General features: G+C 40.4%; 1 protein-coding gene across 1 annotated transcript; it reads left to right on the plus strand.

Moving 5' to 3' along the window:
- The first annotated feature begins 4,367 nt into the window (after positions 1–4,367).
- On the plus strand, positions 4,368–13,958 carry PSMD7 (proteasome 26S subunit, non-ATPase 7). Its single transcript, XM_037041369.1, has 7 exons — positions 4,368–4,550; positions 6,528–6,619; positions 7,756–7,848; positions 8,517–8,614; positions 9,188–9,268; positions 12,150–12,241; positions 12,978–13,958. The coding sequence occupies exons 1-7, from the start codon at positions 4,477–4,479 to the stop codon at positions 13,414–13,416; spliced, it is 969 nt and encodes a 322-aa protein (XP_036897264.1). The 5' UTR covers positions 4,368–4,476; the 3' UTR covers positions 13,417–13,958.
- Positions 13,959–15,818: the final 1,860 nt, after the last annotated feature.

The following is a 15,818-nucleotide window of genomic DNA, read 5'->3' on the forward strand; positions in this document are numbered from 1 at the left end:
AGAAATAAATTTAGCCAAGGAGGTGAAAGACCAAGACATTGATGAAAGAAACTGAAGATACAAATAAATGAAAAAAATATCCCATGTTCATGAACCAGAAGAATTAATATTGTTAAAATGTCCATACCTCCCAAAGCCATCTATAGCTTCAATGTAATCTCTATCAAAATTCCAATGACAATTTCCACAGAAACAGAAAAACGCAATTCTAAAATTTGTATGATCCACAAGGACACCAAATAGCCAAAGCAATCTTAAGCAAGATCATCAAACCCAAAGGCATCACACTTCCTGATTTCAAACTTTGTTACAAAGCTATAGTAATCAAAACAGTACTGGCATAAAAACAGATGCATAGACCAATGGAACAAAATAGAGATCAGAAATAAACCCGCACATATGTGGTGAACTAATATTTGACAAGGTAGCTAAGAACAGTGACTTCAATAAAGGGTGTTGAGAAAACTGGATGTTCACATGTAAATAAATGAAATTGAGCCCTCATCTTATACCACACAAAAATTAACTTGAAATGGATTAAAGACTTTAATGTGGGACCTGAAACTGTAAAATTCCTAGAAGGAAACATAGGGGAAATAGCTCCTAGACATTGGTCTTGACAACACTTTCAAGCAGCATTGTAAGCAACAAAAGCAAAAATAAACAAGTGCGATTATACCAAACTAAAAAGCTTCTGCACAGTAAAATAAATTATTGGCCAGTGTGGCACAGTTGGTTTAGCATCCCTCTGTAACCAAAAGTCTGTGAGTTCCATTCCAGTCAGGGCACATACCTAGGTTGCAGGTTTGATCTCTGGTATGGGTGAGAGTGCATGCAACCCCTAGTTCAGACATGCACAATCCCTGGTTCAGGCACTGATCCCCAGTCCAGGTGTGTACAGGAGGCCACCAACTGACGCTTCTCTCTCCCTTCCTCTCTCCCTCTATCTCTAAAAACAATGAAAAACATATGTCCTCAGGTGACAATAAAAAAGTAAATCTATTAATTAATTTAATTTAATGAGTGGTCAGTAAAATAAAATACAACATAACGAATGAGAGAAAAATCTGCAAATTGTATACATCTAAGTAGGGGTTAATACATAAAATATACAAAGAACTCAAACAACTCAATAGCAAAAAAAAATACCCAATTAAAAAATGGGCAGAGGACCTGAATAGATATTTTTCCAAAGATACACAAATGGCCAATAGGTACATAAAAAATGCTCAGCATTACTAATCATCAGGGAAATGCAAATCAAAACCACAACGATATACCACCTCACACCTATCAAAATGGCTGGTATCAAAAAGGAGATAAGTCTTAGCAAGGATATGGAGAAAATGGAACCCTGTGCACTGTTGATGGGAATGTATATTGGTACAGCCACTATGGTAAAGAATATAAAGATTCCTCAAAAACCTAAAAATAGAACTATCATGTGATCCAGCAACCCCTCTTCTGGGTATACAGCCAAAGAAAATGAAATAACTCTTTCAAAGAGAAGTCGGGACCCCATGTTCATTGTAGTATTATTCATGATGGCCAAGATTTGTATACAACCTAAGTGCCCATTGATGGATGAATGGATTAGAAAATGTGAAATATTATGCAGCCATAAAAAGAAGGAAATCCTGCCCTGGTTCAGGGCAGGATTGAACCTGCCCAGTGGATTGAACAACAACCTGTGAAATAAAAGATTACCGGTTCAATTTCCCATCAGAGCACATGCCTGGGTTGCAGGCCAAGTCCCCAGTTGGGGTGTGTGAGAGGCAACCTCTCTCACACATTGATGTTTCTCTCCCTCTCTTTTTCCTGCCCTTCCCCTCTCCCTAAAAATAAATAAGTAAAATATTTTTTAAAAAAGGGAAATCCTGCCATTTGTGACACCATAGACAGACTTTGACGGCATTATGCCAAGTGAAATAAGTGAGATAGAGATAAATACTCCATGATCTCACTTATATAGGGGTGGGCAAAAGTAGGTTCACCATTATGGAAAATAACACAATTATTAATAAGTAATAATACAAACATAGTTTCATTCAGTACTCACAACTGTAAACCTATTTTTGCCCACCCCTGTTTGTGGAATCTAAATAAAGCCAAACTCACAAAAGTAGAGAATAGTGATTGTCAGACACTGGGGTTGGGGGAAATAGGGAGATTTGGGTCAAAGGGTACAAAATTCCATTTATAAGACTGGAATCTAATGTACAATATGGTGACTAAAGTTAACAATATGTATTATATACTTCAAAGTTCATTAAATAGATCTTAAATGTTCTCAACACCAAAAAAAGGTAATTAAGGTAATGATGTTAGGTGATAAAGGTTTTAACGAATGTTATGGTGGTAACCTTTTCACAATATATACGTGTATCAAGTCATTATGTTTTATACCTTAAACTTACACAATATTATATGTCAATTACATCTCAATAAATCTGGGAAAAGAATTTAACACTATAAAAAGAAGATGATCAGGCCCTGGCTGGCGTAGCTCAGTGGATTGAGCGCGGGCCTGCGAACCAGACCATCGCGGTTCGATTCCCAGTCAGGGCACATGCCTGGGTTGCAAGCCGGTTCCTTGCAGGCTAACTACCAGCAGGGGATGCACAAAAGGCAACCATACATTGATGTTTCTCTCCTTCCCCTCTAAAAATAAATAAATAAATAAAAATCTTTAAAAAAAAAAAAAAAGAAGATGATCAAAGGAAAATGTGTTGCTCTTAAGCTCTCATCAGGTCCTGTAAAGTTAGAGTAAGTCCAGAATTCAATGAACAAAAGAAAGGGATTTCTTCTATTTCCTACTGCATTTCTCCTGAATAAATTGAGCACCCGGTAGTGGCTACAATACCAAGCAAGATTTCAATTCCATTAAAAAAATAGGGCAACATGGAAAACACATTCTTTATGATTTCAGGTCATTTTCTTTATAAATTCTATATATTTTAATCCAAAAATAATGTTTCCTTTAACTCCAATTCTTAAGCCTTACTTGACACACACAAAAATTAAAATCACTCTTTGACCTTCTGATAGCTTTAAATCTTTAACTATAAAATAAGGGAGGAAAATCCTTCCAAGCTTTCTTTAGTATTTGCGTGTCTACCGTGTGTGGAATAATGTCACATAAGAGATGAAACAAGAATGCCTACTTTGAGTCAGGCACTAAACACCAGCAAGCATGCTTTTTAACACAACACACTATGTGGCTGGCTTAAATTTTTTTTAATCTAAAAGTTCTGGTATCTTAACAAGTAGTAGCAATCCATCTGATAGCCAAATCAAAAATATTAAAAGGAACCAAGTAGTGTTCAAAAGCCAAGCAGTGTTCCCAAAAGTAGGAAGAGTACCTGCAACAGAAGTGATGGGTAGGACCCAGAAATAATAGCAAAAACTCCCCAATTGCACTGGAAGCAGGCCAAGAGCAAAAGTCTCCAGGTCACTCTTCAGATAGGTCAGATTCTCTTTTCAGGAAGGTAAGCGGTGTTTAAAAACAGTAAGTGCAGTGAGTGAACGATTCAAGTTGCTGGAGCATTGTTTTTGTTTAGAGAAACGGCAACTCAAAACTAGACAGAACTATAACTGTGTCGATTTTAAGTAAATTTCCTCTTTCTGCATATAAGCTTAAACCCTTGTCTCTTACATTTCCCCATTTAGTCGTCTTTTTCCTCTTTCCAAGCTGAATATCAAAACATATTTCTGTATTCCCTTCCATCTTTTCTTCAACCCTTTTCTAAGTTTTTATTCGAAAATCAACCTGAATGGTTCGACTCTAGGCATAAATTGCGTTCTTCCAGTCCTAATTAAGTGGCAAGTAATAGAAAGACAGGTGGAAAATATAAATACAGGTTGGTTATCTGCCAACTGTCCACAGTAAATAAAGATTTAAAATGAGTATAAAATAAATTACTAAATCTACCGTAAAGGCGCTCCTTAATGCTAGGGATCTAAAGTTAGTTCTTCTAAGAAATTCTGGAGGATTTTGACTTGAAGCAAAAGTGAACTTTCTGGATGGTGGCAGTATTAATTACTTTTTATATTTTTCTTAGCCTTTTTTTTTCCTAGTCGTCGGATGGGAGGGGTTGGGGCCGTGAGAGGGCACTGCGGCGAAAAGCCACTGCAGGGAACTGTGCGGGCCAAGTACAAGGAAGTCAACCTTTATCAGTCTTCAGCGTCCCCTTAGCTTTCTAGACTAGGGACACTCGTAGCCAGTCACCCAAAGCAGGACCCGCCTTTTTCCGGCACTTCCCCTCCTCAGACAGGCCGCGGGACCGCCCTCCCGGGAACGACAGCCGGGAAACGACGCGCGCGGCACTCTGGGAGCGGAAGAAAAGGGCCGCGCGACAGCGGCAGGACCGGAAGAGGAGGAGCTGGGCCTGGAGGATCCGCGAGAGTCCTTAAACCAGCGGCTGTGTGTGTTTGCGGGTCTCGGGGAGAAGAGCCTGGCGGGCGGGGTGTGTCGCGATGCCGGAGCTGGCGGTGCAGAAGGTGGTAGTCCACCCCCTGGTGCTGCTCAGTGTGGTGGATCATTTCAACCGGTGAGCGGGCGGCGCGAGGCGGCTTAGTGGGGCCGGTGGCGCCTTCACTGCTGAGTCACGGGCGCTCTGGGAAAGGCGCAGCGGCCGCGGGAGCTCTGACGGGCGGAGGGCGGCTCTGCTTCGCCGCGGGACCCAGACGGATCTCGGTGCTGAAAGCCCAGGTCACCCATCATCGTCCCCTAGTCCCAGCAAGCACTCGGGTTTTTTGTTTGTTTGTTTTTACCCCGGCCCGTACGCTGCCAGAATATTGGGGGGGACTTTCTATTGCTCCTGATCCCCCAAGCCTCGTGCTCATCTGTCACCTCAACCGCCCCTTTTTACCTAAAAGATTCGGTGTCTCGTCTGAAAGCCCTTCAGACTGTAGCTTATGTGCCTTTGAAGGCTGTCACGAAAATTCTGGTCTTAGCCCCCTGAAAGAACTGTAGTTACAACTTGTGAAAGTTTCTAAGCAGGAGTCTGGTTTTACGATAGCACAAAACGTAGATGAGGGTGTCAAAATGAGTGAGATCAGTTGGAGACTTCGGCATTAATGAATAAGATAAAACATCCACAGATGTTTCTCCCGCCTTCCCTTGTTTTGAAGTTGTTCATCCCGCTGGACCTGTTACACGTGTTATAAGTTTTACAAGATAATTACTTGAATTGGCAAATGTAAAGACCCAGTTGGGAGCATCTGCTGTAGAGTCAGTTTTTAAGCCGACTCATTCTCTCGCATCTTGTTTTGTACAATTCCTAATTCAGAGCCAAAAACAAACTTAATGATGTTTAGGGTCCTCAGTTCCATAGCTTTGTAGGACCCTTGGCCTAACAGGATATGTTTTCTTTCCCACTGTACAGTAATTACTATTTTTCTCCCATAGGATACTAAGGATGCTAAAGGGACAGTCACCATTTAAGTTCTGTTCAGTATCCTCAACGAACTGTAGGTTTTTGTAAAATGGATTTTTTGTAGACCAAAAGAAAAGCCAGTAAGTGTGGAAGTTAACGTTGAAGTGTGGAAACTGGATGCCTAAGACTTCAAAAAACTCAGAACCACCAGGAATACAGAATCCTTAACTTTGTTTGATTACAGACCCCAAACTTAGTAAACATTTATAAATTTGCCAAACCATGTGAGTCAGATAAACCAATGTGAAGCCGCCATTGCTGAGGAATCATAGTTAATTTCACAGTGACTTATCTTTCCCTTGGGGACATAGAGTTGCACTGTGTCTGTGTCTCACTTGCTACACTTGTAATTAGCTCTTCAGGACAAAATCACTGTGCTTTGATATGGAGATAGAAATTCTGAAGTAAAATGTTACACATCCAGCCCTGCTCTTGGTGTGATTAGTAGTCACCAGCTCACTTCTGACTTTGTTCCAATTAAACCGTTCAGAAAGACCACAAATGACATACGTATGCCCCTGGGTCAGAATCACTTTCTGAGCCCCTAACTGGTTCGAAGAATTATAACATCTAAGTGGGGCTTGTCAACATGGAATAGATGTGCCAGAGAACAGTTGTCATCAAGCTGAACCATAAAACTGTTCTACTTTGGCATCTTTATCCCTGAAAAGACTCGGGTAGGGAAGGTGGGGAAAGTTTGAGGGAGAAAGGTAAGCTGCAGTGAAAAAAAAGTTAAATGTGGGAACATAACTTAAATGTGTTTTTCAAACACTAACCAAATAACATTTTAAAACTTAGGTTAAGGAGAGTTTATGTTTTCTCCATTTTAAATTTCTATAAAGTTTGACATTTTTTCCAAGCTTGTATTACTTGACAGTTAACAGTGAGTAAAAACTGCCAGTGTACAAAGTCCACTAATTATTCATTATATTTATTAGAATTTAATATCAAGGATTAACATAACTGTTGCATTTGTTCAGTGGGATTAGTTCCCAGGTAAACTCAGTTGCGTCTGTACCATTAATGTTTCCTGTTGAGTATCTAATTGTTGGCATATCTTCTGAATTGACCTTCTGCTTTTTCTTTCAGAATAGGCAAGGTTGGAAACCAGAAGCGTGTTGTTGGTGTGCTTTTGGGGTCATGGCAAAAGAAAGTACTTGATGTATCCAACAGTTTTGCAGGTAAAAGATGAATTTTACATTCTCCAAGCATCGTTTAAATGTTGGTTAACTTTAAAATAAAAAAGACTCTGCTGGTGTAGCTCAGTGGATTGACCCCAGGCCTATGGATCAAAGGGCCACCAGTTCGATTCCCAGTCAGGGCAAGTCTTAAAGAAAGAAACTTTTTGTTTTCCATTTTTTCACTACAACCCAGAATTCTAATTAGGAATTGCTGTGGTATTAAAAGGGAGGCTAGAAGCTACACTCTGAAGTGGATAATATAGTCTCCATTGCAGCTGCCCATCTCTGCTGTTACAGCACAAACACACTGTAGAGAGAGTATGTAGACAAATGGGTGGCAATAGTCTCGTAAAACTTAATGTATAAAAATAGGTGATTGGTGTAGTTTGTACCCCTGCACTATTAACTATGGTTATGAGTTAGCAAGCAGGAGATGGAGACTGTGACCCTTTTATTCTGTTTCTTGAATATTTACTAGAACATATCAATATATTTCATGATTAAAGCAACAAAAACAAAAAAATAATTGTTGGCGTGACCCCCTGGCTAGAGGTAACTAAGTCCAGTGTCTAAAAGAACCAGATGGTAATGTAATTTACCAAATGGAAACCATTAGAAGTAAAGGGACTTTTAGCAAATTGAAGAACGTTCTTTTTAAAGGGGTTAGCTTCTATCTGGCTCTAGCCACTTTGGGGGAGATCTTCTGATTTTTTAAAGAAACTGGAAGTCTGGATTTTTACGTGAAATCTCCCAGTTTTTTGTTTTTGTTTTTAAGATTTATTTATTTACTTATCTTTAGAGGGGAAGGGAAAGAGAGAGGGAGAGAAATATCAATGTATGGTTGTCTCTCGTGAGTCCCCTGCTGGTAACCAGCCTGCAACCCAGGCATGTGCCCTGACTGGGAATCGAACCGCGATCGTGTGGTTTGCAGGCCCGAGCTCAATCCACTGAGCTACACCAGCCAGGGCAAATCTCCCGGTTTTTAATGAGAGCAACTCAAAAGTAATTTTAATACTATTCTGGAAAAGCCACCTATGTGGATCAGATCTGGCCTCGGGGTCTCCCTCAGAGCGCTCTAGAGTTCTACCTGGCACCCTAAACTAAATCTTTCTTGTTTCTCTCTCTCTCCTATTTAGTCCCTTTTGATGAAGATGACAAAGATGATTCTGTCTGGTTTTTAGACCATGATTACTTGGAAAACATGTATGGAATGTTTAAGAAGGTCAACGGTATGTCTTGATTTTTTATTTAAAGAGGTATTGTGGCAATGATTGTGTGTGTGTGTGTGTGTGTGTGTGTGTGTAACACTTTCTTTTTTTAAGTATTCCCTTTTTTTGGTTTAATGTCAAGGATCCTTTTCTCAGCTTAAGTAAGATGATTACCACTTAAGTAAGACTAGTGGTAATAGAAGAATGAGCTACACCAGCTGTGGGAGAGCGCTAGCCCTCTGCAACAGAAAACTAAAAAACTATGAAATAAAATCCACCTGCTCTTAGAGTTTTAATACCACCAGGATAAATACATCTCTCCATCATGTGTACCATTTTCATTTTATTTCATTACAGTAATCACATTGCTTTGGAAATGTTTATTCCTGTAACACAGTTGCAGTCTATGCGACATGAACCTCCATTTATTTATATATTGCCTTAGAATTATTTTCTAGTTGCTGTCATGTTTGAATGATCTCCTAAACTTGTCTGAGATGTGGATGTCTCTGGATTTCCCTTACTATTTATTTTGTTGAGTTTTAGATTTCATAAGTCAAGTTTTAAAATAGATGTCTTGAATTCTGCAAAGGTAGAGAACATAGCAGCTGGAGTTCTTACCCTTTTTGAGGGAATTGCATAGATTTTCATGTAATGATTCAAACCTACTTAATGTTTTCCCTTCCCAGCCAGAGAAAGAATAGTTGGATGGTACCACACAGGCCCTAAACTACACAAGAATGACATCGCCATCAATGAACTCATGAAAAGATACTGCCCTAACTCAGTGAGTGTACTCTGCCTTTGAAATTCTTGAATGATATTCTTTGCCAGTTTACATAAGAAAGAGCATCCTAAGAAGGGTTTCAGTAACAAATAATTTCACTGCTTCTTCTCTATAAGCTTGTATTAATTTGTACTGTTTTGTGTAGTGTACAATAAGCCAATACGTTTAATAAGTAACAGTAAACAGCTGCTAAGTGCCAGGTGTATAAGTTATCTTTCTTAATCCCCTCAGTAAGTGTGTGGGGCCTGTTACCATTTTACAGTGAGAAAGCTGAAGTTTAAAGTGGTTAGCAAGGTCTCATAAGTGGTGCGGCTGGGATTAAAATATTGGCTGTCTTAGCTCTGATTCCCTTGGGCTTAATCATTACAGTATACTACCTCTGAGCTTGTTAATTAATGAGGTGAAGAATAGAACAAATGATGAGATAATTTAAGTGTAAACACATTTTGCTGGAAATTCTGGCTCATGTCTGATTGAGTAAAATTCCTTCAGTTCTCATGATCAGAAGAATGGCTGCAGTTATTCCTCTGTACCCAGTGTAAGGTGGTTTGCTAAGATGTGTTTTTCTGCAAGGTATTAGTCATCATTGACGTGAAGCCAAAGGACCTGGGACTGCCCACAGAAGCATATATTTCAGTGGAAGAAGTTCATGATGTAAGTCATCTTGCTATGCACCTTGAATAGATTTGCTGCTTATTAGGCAGTTGTTGGGGATTTATTTGTTTTTGTTGCATTTTCAAGTCAACAAATCTTTTATAACAAGGTTGTTGATTTCTGTTAACAAATTGATATTAAATCATTTTTCCTTTCCAGTGTTTGAATAGCCACATTTTAGAAATGAAAAGACCTTAGAAATCTAGCCCTGGTTGGTGAGGCTCAGTGGATTGAGTGCTGGCTTGCGACCAAAGGGTTGCTGTTTGAATTCCCAGTCAGGACACATGCCTGGCTTGCAGGCCAGTTTCCCATCAGGGAGCACCCGAGAGTCAACCACACATTGATATTTCTCTCCCTCTCTTTCTCCCTCCCTGCCCCTCTCTAAAATAAATAAATAAAATCTTTCAAAAAGAAACAGAGAAGAAAAGAAGAAATCTAAAGTACCCTTTTACAAATGAAATTGAGGCCCAAAGTAGTCCAATGATTTCCCAGAGATATTCACAGCAAAGTAAGTACAGAAATGCAGACTGGTGAGCTTAGCCATAATCTAGTGCCCTTTCCACCCTTGGGCATCCTCTGGGCCAATATTCCTTTCTCCTTGAAGATTTTCAATCCCTATAGACTAGACCATAGGGGTTTGTTTGTTTGTTTTTTAATTTATTTAATTATTGTTCAAGTACAGTTTTCTGGCTTTTACTCCCAGCCTAGCCCACCCCCCCACCCCCCCCAGTGCTCCCCACCTCCCTTCCATCCCCCCCCCCCACACCTTAGTTTTTGTCCATGTGTCCTTTATACTTGTTCCTGTGAGTCCTTCCCCTTTTCCCCTGAAATTCTCTCCCCTCTCCCCTCTGGTCCCTGTCAGCCTGTTCTGTATTNCCTCCCATCCCCCCCCCCACACACCTTAGTTTTGTCCATGTGTCCTTTATACTTGTTCCTGTGAGTCCTTCCCCTTTTCCCCTGAAATTCTCTCCCCTCTCCCCTCTGGTCCCTGTCAGCCTGTTCTGTATTTCAGTTAGACCATAGGTTTTCAAATAGAGGTCAGAGCTGCCTGGCGCTAGATGGCAAAACCCGTCTGTGTGAGTTGACACCTGAATACTCAGCCACTGCATCTAGTACCTGCTCTTGGGTTCATTAGCTTGTGCTTTAGCTGTAGACATAAAGAGCTCCTAGCATATGTCTTTTCTATATTTCCATGAAAATTGAACTTCAATTCTAGGCTAAAATTTGAGGTGAAAAATGTGTTTTGTGCCCTGGCTGGTGTAGCTCAGTGGATTGAGCACAGGCCTGCGAAACAAAGGATCGCGGTTCAATTCCCAGTCAGGGCACGTGCCTGGGTTGCAGGCCAGTTCCCAGCAGGGGACACATGAGAGGCAACCATACATTGCTGTTTCTCTCCCTTTCTCCTTCCCTTCCCCTCTGAAGATAAACAATCTTTTTTAAAAAGTGTGTTTTGTTAAGAGCATAAAATATTTGCACTTAGAGTGTGCAGATAGCTTTAATCTTGAATTTCCAAACTCAAGCCTAAGGGATACATTAAAGTTACCCTTAGATTCAGATATGTAGCATTTATTTTTATATTCAATTTTTAAATCTGGAAAAAGATATATTAGGTTGGCTTTCTGCAAATATTCCTTGCACTGAGCTATGTCCTCCTGTTTTCCTTTTTGCCTTTCTACCAGGGAGCTTAGATCCCAGTCTATTGTCTGGTTGCCATATGGCTTTCATTTCCATCTTGATTTAGTTGTTTTTAAGTTAATCCTTTAAAAAAGATTTTTATTTCTTTAGTTTTAGATAGAGGGAAAGGGAGGAAAAAGAAAAGGGAGAGAAATATCTCAGCTGCCACTCGCAGGCCCCCAACCAGGAGCCTGGCCCATGACCCATGCATGTGCCCTGACCAAGGATCAAACCAACAACTTTTTGGTGTGCAAGAAGATGCCCAGCCCACTGAGCCACACCAGTCAGGGCTGTTCTAACATTAATCTTTACCCTGCTTCTTTCAAAAGGAATGTGAGACAGCTTACACTCGTGTGCATGAGTATACCCATACCAATGAAGCAAAATTTTAAATCGTGTACAGAGGAGACATAAGAGTCATTTATAAGATGAAACCAGGGAAAAAATAGTACCTGAAAAGGCCATGACGTTCTCAAGATTGTTAAAGGCTCTGACCATTCTAGCATATAAAGTCAAGGGGAAAATTGTGTTGGCAGGATTCGCTGTCCTGGATAAAATAGTAACAGCTAAAGTTTATACCACTTGATAGAAGTTAAGTGATTTACCCAAGGTCCTGCAGCTCCCTTATCACATACATGGCAGAACCACACTCTGAGTCCGGGCAGACTGGCCCTTGATCTGAGAAAATTCTCTCCAGTCCCATCTAGAAGTCACTAGTGGTGCAGTGAGCCACATCCCTGGGCAAATCCTCTGATAAATTCAGGCCACCAGAAATCCAGTTCTCACTGCACCATTTTGGTGCTTTGGTTTTATTTGATCCAAGGGACAATAGATGGTGAAAAGTTATTTTTCTGACATGACCTTGCCTCAAATATAGATAACTCTGTATATTGCCTTTTCTAGAAAAGAACTATATATACTTTAAAAATCAACCAAACCCTAATTCCCCAGTGTGGAAATCAGGATTATCAAGAATTTCCTCAGAAACAAGCTAATGATGCCCCAGCAGACTGTCACTGAGCAGGGCCACTGTGCTGTTAGCTTAGAAGACTAAACTTTTGAAGCAAACCTTACCCTCCCTTGCCATGGAAAAGTCAGTGATGCACCCATGAAGTGCCTTGTCTTAAAGCAGGAGAATCAGGGTGTGGAAAGGACATGTGCCAGTTTGTTTGTAAGTAAATAACTATAGTTAAGCCTTCTCTCCCAGGATGGAACCCCAACCTCAAAAACATTTGAGCATGTGACCAGTGAAATTGGAGCAGAGGAAGCTGAAGAAGTTGGAGTCGAACACTTGTTACGGTGAGAATTAACAATTTAACAGAATCATAAGCAGCCCAGGAGGCTGCTCAGTGTAAGGGAGAAAGGCATATCAGGAGTACAGCAGCCTGGGTTCTAGGCCTGGATCATCTCTAAAGTGTCTTGCATTATGATTTGTGACTTTATGAACAGTACACCTTGTGACAGGATCAGGCATGTGAAGTAAGTATAGGCATGTGTTCTTGCAGGGGAATATCCTTTTCACTGTGTGTTGCTAGCTGGTTTCCTGTAGACAGTCTACTTGGGATGGGTTTTATTTCAAAATACTCCACTTATATAACCCTGATTTATTAAAAAAAGATCATGGTTTTTCTCAATAAGATTCCTTTAAGCTCAAAAAAGTTACGACTGACTAATTTAGATTTCATGCAACATCGTGTAGATGCTGGTGAAGAAAATGCTACCCTTTGTTAAGGAAGTTGAAGGAGAGGGGGTTTGGGGGGCGGGGTTGTCTTTTATTATTATTTTTTTAAGTGAAAATAATTTCATTTTAGTTCTGTTTTAAAAATGCCCTCTGGTGTGAAAAATAAAAATATATGCCTCCAATGAAAACATAAAAAGGCAGTTTATACTTAGGTCTTTGCAAAATAGAGAGACAACACTTTTCTTTTGAAAACTTACCCCTCAGAGCTGGGTGTTTCCTTAGAACGTGAGACCCTGTGAGGTAATAGACAGTACACTGATGTTTTTTCCTACCCTTTCTCATGGGTCATTTCAGAGACATCAAAGACACTACTGTGGGCACTCTTTCCCAGCGAATCACAAACCAGGTGCATGGTTTGAAGGGACTGAACTCCAAGCTTCTGGATATCAGGAGCTACCTGGAGAAAGTGGCCACAGGCAAGCTGCCCATCAACCACCAGATCATCTACCAACTGCAAGATGTCTTTAACCTGCTCCCAGACGTCAGCCTGCAGGAGTTTGTCAAGGCCTTTTACCTAAAGACCAACGACCAGATGGTTGTGGTATATTTGGCTTCCCTGATCCGTTCTGTGGTCGCCCTGCACAACCTCATCAACAACAAGATTGCCAACCGGGATGCAGAGAAGAAGGAAGGGCAGGAAAAAGAAGAGAGCAAAAAGGATAGAAAAGATGACAAGGAGAAAGATAAGGAAAAGAGTGATGTAAAGAAAGAAGAGAAAAAGGAGAAAAAATAAAGCATGTAGCTTTTTAATTTGTAAATTAAAATTATATAAACTAACTTGTGTGCTGCCGGAGGGTTCTTTCCATTTTAAGTGCTTGTTAAAAAGCTGTGCTGATGAGAACTCTCTGCCTCAGGTCTCTTGCTGTGGCATTACATGGAAGTGAATGGATAGGACTGATCTCATACCTAAACTGCAGCTTAGGCCGCCATGAGTTGGGGCTATGACCCCCTCAGACTTCAGATTGTGTGACGAAAGTGAAGAGAAGTAAACAACATTTTTGATACTCTTCTACCTTTTATCTGTAAAACCAGGAGTTGAATTTTCCCCATCTCAAAGACTCTTGGGGTCTGTTTCTGGCAGTTTGCAGAATTACTAAATGGAACGCATGAATTCCAAAAGTGCTCTGCCTCAAACACCTCGAGTTCTGGCCTGAGCTCCGTTGGAAATACCCCACCACGGGACTTTGGGACTTGTAGCTCTGGCATTCTCAGGGCTTGGGATCCATCTCCATGTATTATTTACCTTCAAAGACAATTAAATGGCTTGGTTTTTAAGTCTGGTGTTCTAGTCGTTTTTGACTCTAGGAGTGGCACTGTGCTATATTCAGAAGCAGTCAAAAACAGTTTTTAATTGAAACTGCCTTAGAGCATTATTTTAGACTTGGAATCCTTCATGAAAGAGAATCGTATTCCTTTAAAACCAGCCTGCTGTAGTGAGGAGAGCACTCCGCTGAGCCTAGGAGACCTGGGTCCACGTTTGCGTCTCACGTTTCCCATCTGTGAGGTTCCCAGAGCAGTTTTTCCTGAGGGACACTCAGGCACTGCTGCAGTAGGTCTGAGCACATCGGACCACCAGGTTAACAGGGATGTGACTGAGGATGGAACGAAGTTCCCCCAAAATGAGTGCTCAGGGCTCCTCTTGGAACAAATTAAATAAGGTACTTGGTCATTGGACATACAGTAGTCACTTGATTGTTAATTTCCTTTCTTGAGCACTTAAAGGTCTAATGTACCATCTGCATTATCAATGTCCAAAGATTTAAGAACACAGTTAAAAAGCACTGCAACTAAGTCAAGCTCAGAAGTCACTTGGTAACAGTATGCTTCAAAGTTGCCAAAAGTACCAATTTTTATTACACAGACCTGACAACTAGTTAGTGGAAATTTGAGGGTCAATAATATGATGTATAACCAAGCTTTTATTTTACATAAATAGAAGATGCCCAGGTGAGGGTTTACTTAAAGTTTCAGTAAGATCCTGAGAGGAAAAGGGATAGTAAAGGAAGAACTACAGACAGTCGAGTTTGTTGATGACAAAAATCTGATGTCTGCATCTTTCTAACGAAGTAAAAAATTTGAAATACATAGTTCAAAGTTTGAGATGTATTTAAAGTCACAGGAATGTTAAAGTTTTGCAATTTGGTTGCCATCTTCACAACGGACTGATGAGAGAAAAGAAACCTGGAGCATTATCTCCAGGGATGGGCAGGAAGGAGCCAGGATGCAATGATGGGAAGAATTAAAATGTCACCCCAAGGAGGGGATCCTTTACATAATGGTCAGGTGGCAATCATGCCACATAGGATTTAGGTCTGCCTCCAGTAGGACAATCTGGACTTTAAAAGCTTTCCAGGGTCTACCTGTAATACCACTGGCTTTTAAGTTTACCACCTTTTGTTAAATTGGAATGTTTATCAAGCATCTAAGAACACGAATACCTAGGCCTTCTTATGCTCAATAGTTTGACCACATAGATAGGCAAAATTGGTTTCTACCTAACAGGATCCTCAGTTCTTCTAACAAAAAGTTTAGCTTCAAGAGTCACTTGGGCTCATTTTCTAAGGCAAAGCTGCTGCCATCCTATATAAAGGTGAGCACTGTAATGCTAATGGTGGAAGTTTTGCTTCAATCTGACATGACTATAAAATCCATGACCCTCACCTAAAATGAAACCCTGCATTTGTATAGCCTGGCGGTGTCAAGGTGAGATTTCCAAACTACTTTTATTAGTTTGAAAACACTGAAGAAGAATCCTGGAAGAAGTGTGATCCCAAGCCTAGATCTCATACCCATAGTTGTAACATTACATTCACTTCCACTTGCAAAGACCAGAATGATTGTTAGGCCAGGCTGCTGCTGCTACACACAGAGACAGTGGTATTTATTTATTACTGCCTTTGTTGGATAACTAACATCTGAAATTTCCCTGGACTTAACAGGAGCAGCTTTGGGCCAACTAATTAGTTAAATGTTACTTAATTTTGCTCGGACCAGTAATCACTAAAGGGACAAAAAGGAAAGTAACTTTACTGAGAGGTCACCATATTACTTCTCCAATGCACTAGATGCAAAGTAAACCATTCCAGTAGGGAATTAGCAACCGCAGAAGAAATGAGCAGCTCTAATTTCTAGAGG

Source organism: Sturnira hondurensis, unplaced genomic scaffold (assembly GCF_014824575.4).
Source record: "Sturnira hondurensis isolate 20B ecotype Veracruz unplaced genomic scaffold, ASM1482457v3 Scaffold0003090, whole genome shotgun sequence".
Taxonomy (NCBI): domain Eukaryota; kingdom Metazoa; phylum Chordata; class Mammalia; order Chiroptera; family Phyllostomidae; genus Sturnira; species Sturnira hondurensis.